General features: G+C 34.5%; 1 protein-coding gene across 1 annotated transcript; it reads left to right on the forward strand.

Annotated features, from left to right (window-relative positions):
* Positions 1–1,350: 1,350 nt before the first annotated feature.
* On the forward strand, positions 1,351–4,550 carry LOC137250233 (uncharacterized). Its single transcript, XM_067782678.1, has 2 exons — positions 1,351–1,473; positions 1,557–4,550. Exon 2 carries the CDS (start codon positions 1,736–1,738, stop codon positions 4,274–4,276), a length of 2,541 nt encoding a protein of 846 aa, XP_067638779.1. The 5' UTR covers positions 1,351–1,473; positions 1,557–1,735; the 3' UTR covers positions 4,277–4,550.
* The last annotated feature ends 249 nt before the right edge of the window (positions 4,551–4,799 follow it).

The raw sequence follows: 4,799 nt of genomic DNA on the forward strand, positions 1-4,799 counted from the left end.
ACGAGAGTCTCGTTTCCTTTGATGTTGTCTCATTATTTCCAAGCATCCCGGTAGATCATGCCTTGGAAATTATAGCTTCCAAGTGGGATGATATAAAGAACCATACAAATCTCACGAAGGAACTTTTTATGAATATGGTTCGGTTCTGCATAAGAGATAATAGATATTTTAGTTTCAACAATACAATTTATGAGCAACGGTCAGGAATGCCTATGGGGTCACCAGCATCTCCTGTAATAGCGGATATTGTGATGGAAGACTTGTTACAGACATTCGAAGAAGATTCACATCACAAGCCACGTTTATTAACGAAATATGTGGACGATTTGTTCGCCATCGTAAAAACGGATGCCGTGGAAGATATGCTTAATATTTTGAATGGATACAATAGGAGCATCAAGTTTACTGTTGAAGTCGAAACTGATGGACAGCTGCCATTTTTAGATACCTTAATAATAAGAAGGAATAACCAACTTTCATTTGATTGGTACAAGAAGCCCACTGCATCGGGTAGGCTAATCAATTATAACTCGAATCATGACAAGGCAACGATAGTCAACACAGCCAAGAATTTTGTCAGAAGAGTTCTCTCCATTAGTGATGAAGTCTACCACGAGGAGAATATAAAAGCAATAAAAAACATATTAGAGAATAATGAGTTTCCAACACATATAATACAGAGCTATATAAGAGATTATTTCGTAAAATTAAATACAAATAAACCAACTAATGATACAAAGAAAATGTATAAATCGACCACATTTGTATCTGGTCTGTCTAATAGAATAAAATATTCAAACATATATGACAGAGAGAGATTTAAATTAGCTTTCACATACAACAATACGTTGCAACGGAGGATTTTTAGCAATACGAAAAGCAGAATAGAGAAATTTGATAAATCGGACGTTATATATAAAATTAATTGTAATGGCGACGGGTCCCACGTATGCGACAAAGTATATGTGGGGACAACTAAATCGAAATTGAAGACGAGGATTTCCGGACATAAATTAAATATCAAAAATCGTGACAACCCTAATGACAATAAGACAGCTTTAACTCAGCACTGTAGAACCACTGGACACTCTCCCGACTTGGAAAATGTAACAATAATGCAGCATGAGAGAAACAGCAATAAACGCTATATACTTGAAATGTTACACATAATAAATACACCAAGTGACAAACGCATAAATTTCAAATCAGACACAGACCATTGCGCCTACGCCTATAGAGAACTTATCAACAACAACAAAAAAGGCTTATAATAAGAGTGTGACTTCGTTTGCACAATTGTTCACCTGCTGCTGATGTGAGCGTCGCTTACGGTTGGAGAATTAATGTATTGTTGTTTGTATAAAAATTTGTTTACGATTACTGTATTTTATTGTTTATGTTTTTTAATGTTCTTTTACCCTTGTTTGTTAAAATATAAAATATAAAGTTAGTCGACCAGGTGCAGTCATAAGTGTAAGTTGGCACTTGCGACAATTGTATAATTATGTATGTATGTACCAATGTCTCTATAAATGTTTTTCGTTTTTTTTTTTCAGTCCTGAAGATGACTTCAGATTGAAGTCGAAATATTTTGGCAAGACAAACCATTCGACAAATAAATATACATTGTTTAAACACATTTGCTGTATTTTAATAAACATATGTATATATTGGCCTAGAGCTCAAACATACTTTGAATATATTAACTAAAAGGCCGGAATACAAGAAATTAATTATGGATCGGAGAGCACACCGAAACAACAAAAACACTCATGAAATTTACAGAAATTTGAAACGAAAATATGGTATTGGGACGAAAAATTATACAAAGCGCTACCAACAAAGCACACAACAGCTTATCAAGTTAAAGCAATCAACTAAGTTTCTGGTGAGATGCAGGAAGAGCGGAATAACGCCAAAGTTTATACTCAACGCCACGAAGAATATATCATACGTTCTCAACTGCAACACTAAGAACAACAGAATACCACGAAATATCATAAACGCAGCAACGGCATATCTAAGAACGGTGGAAAATAAACTCTTAAATCTTATTATACGGATCAAATATGCAATAAGAAAGCAAAAGGAAAGAGAGGTAAGCTCCATATTAAATATAATACACAAAGAATTTGATGCGGAAGATGCCATTGCATTCTTAAAGAGTGAGAAATTATTAACCAATAACTTGACAACAGCATTAGAGAAAACACACACAAACAAATTTGACAGACTTAAACATATACAAAAACAGTCTCTTAACATTAAAAACGTACCGAAGTGGTTACACAATGCGACAAAGATAGAGATACCGACAGACATCCAGTGGCTCCTCTCCTTAGGTCCGAAATTCTCTTTACCTATAGCTAGCACTGAGTTCCCGCTGTTCAAATTGCTAGCAGATGGAGAGGATTGCATTCAAACTATTCAAGATAAAGAGCAGCAAGAAATTGAGAGGAACAATCTAACCACACTAATACGTGATCAGCTGAGAAAGCCTAAAAGTAGCGTGAGAGATAAATTTGTATTAGATACACTACACTCCACAAATAAGTTCCTAAAAGACAATAAAAATGTACTTGTTCTGAATGCCGATAAAGGCAATGTTACGGTTTTAATGTATAAGGATGAGTATGAAAAGAAGTTACAACAGATGGTTAACGACATTTCCACTTACAGAGTACTAAAACGAGACCCCACTAATAAGATTCAAGAAAAAAATAATGAAATTGTAGAGAAACTATTTAAACATAAAATGATCGATACGAAAGGGAAATACCAATTAATAACCAAAACGGCCATCGCGCCAAGACTGTATGGCTTACCTAAAATCCATAAAGAAGGATTACCATTGAGACCCATTTGTTCGTCTGTCAATTCCCCATCATACAAGTTATGTAAATATGTTGTCAATGTCCTTGAAAATATAACTAAAACATCTAAATATAACGTAAAAGACACTATCGCCTTTAAGAACAAAATTAAAGATACCTACATCTTTGACGACGAGAGTCTCGTTTCCTTTGATGTTGTCTCATTATTTCCAAGCATCCCGGTAGATCATGCCTTGGAAATTATAGCTTCCAAGTGGGATGATATAAAGAACCATACAAATCTCACGAAGGAACTTTTTATGAATATGGTTCGGTTCTGCATAAGAGATAATAGATATTTTAGTTTCAACAATAAAATTTATGAGCAACGGTCAGGAATGCCTATGGGGTCACCAGCATCTCCTGTAATAGCGGATATTGTGATGGAAGACTTGTTACAGAAATTCGAAGAAGATTCACATCACAAGCCACGTTTATTAACGAAATATGTGGACGATTTGTTCGCCATCGTAAAAACGGATGCCGTGGAAGATATGCTTAATATTTTGAATGGATACAATAGGAGCATCAAGTTTACTGTTGAAGTCGAAACTGATGGACAGCTGCCATTTTTAGATACCTTAATAATAAGAAGGAATAACCAACTTTCATTTGATTGGTACAAGAAGCCCACTGCATCGGGTAGGCTAATCAATTATAACTCGAATCATGACAAGGCAACGATAGTCAACACAGCCAAGAATTTTGTCAGAAGAGTTCTCTCCATTAGTGATGAAGTCTACCACGAGGAGAATATAAAAGCAATAAAAAACATATTAGAGAATAATGAGTTTCCAACACATATAATACAGAGCTATATAAGAGATTATTTCGTAAAATTAAATACAAATAAACCAACTAATGATACAAAGAAAATGTATAAATCGACCACATTTGTATCTGGTCTGTCTAATAGAATAAAATATTCAAACATATATGACAGAGAGAGATTTAAATTAGCTTTCACATACAACAATACGTTGCAACGGAGGATTTTTAGCAATACGAAAAGCAGAATAGAGAAATTTGATAAATCGGACGTTATATATAAAATTAATTGTAATGGCGACGGGTCCCACGTATGCGACAAAGTATATGTGGGGGCAACTAAATCGAAATTGAAGACGAGGATTTCCGGACATAAATCAAATATCAAAAATCGTGACAACCCTAATGACAATAAGACAGCTTTAACTCAGCACTGTAGAACCACTGGACACTCTCCCGACTTGGAAAATGTAACAATAATGCAGCATGAGAGAAACAGCAATAAACGCTATATACTTGAAATGTTACACATAATAAATACACCAAGTGACAAACGCATAAATTTCAAATCAGACACAGACCATTGCGCCTACGCCTATAGAGAACTTATCAACAACAACAAAAAAGGCTTATAATAAGAGTGTGACTTCGTTTGCACAATTGTTCACCTGCTGCTGATGTGAGCGTCGCTTACGGTTGGAGAATTAATGTATTGTTGTTTGTATAAAAATTTGTTTACGATTACTGTATTTTATTGTTTATGTTTTTTAATGTTCTTTTACCCTTGTTTGTTAAAATATAAAATATAAAGTTAGTCGACCAGGTGCAGTCATAAGTGTAAGTTGGCACTTGCGACAATTGTATAATTATGTATGTATGTACCAATGTCTCTATAAATGTTTTTCGTTTTTTTTTTTTTCAGTCCTGAAGATGACTTCAGATTGAAGTCGAAATATTTTGGCAAGACAAACCATTCGACAAATTGTTTAAGCGACTTAAACTATGAACATTTTTCGTTCGTTTGTTTCAGTAGCCATTGAGTGTGCTTGTAATTCTCAACTGGTTAGTGAAATATTCTAAAGACATAGTTTGAGTTTTTTAATTAAAATCGAGGTTCTTCGGATGGTGTGCTAATACATCAGAGCCCAGTGCTCGCCT

The sequence above is a fragment of the Eurosta solidaginis genome, chromosome 4, assembly GCF_040869045.1.
Source record: "Eurosta solidaginis isolate ZX-2024a chromosome 4, ASM4086904v1, whole genome shotgun sequence".
In the NCBI taxonomy this organism is placed as follows: Eukaryota; Metazoa; Arthropoda; class Insecta; order Diptera; family Tephritidae; genus Eurosta; species Eurosta solidaginis.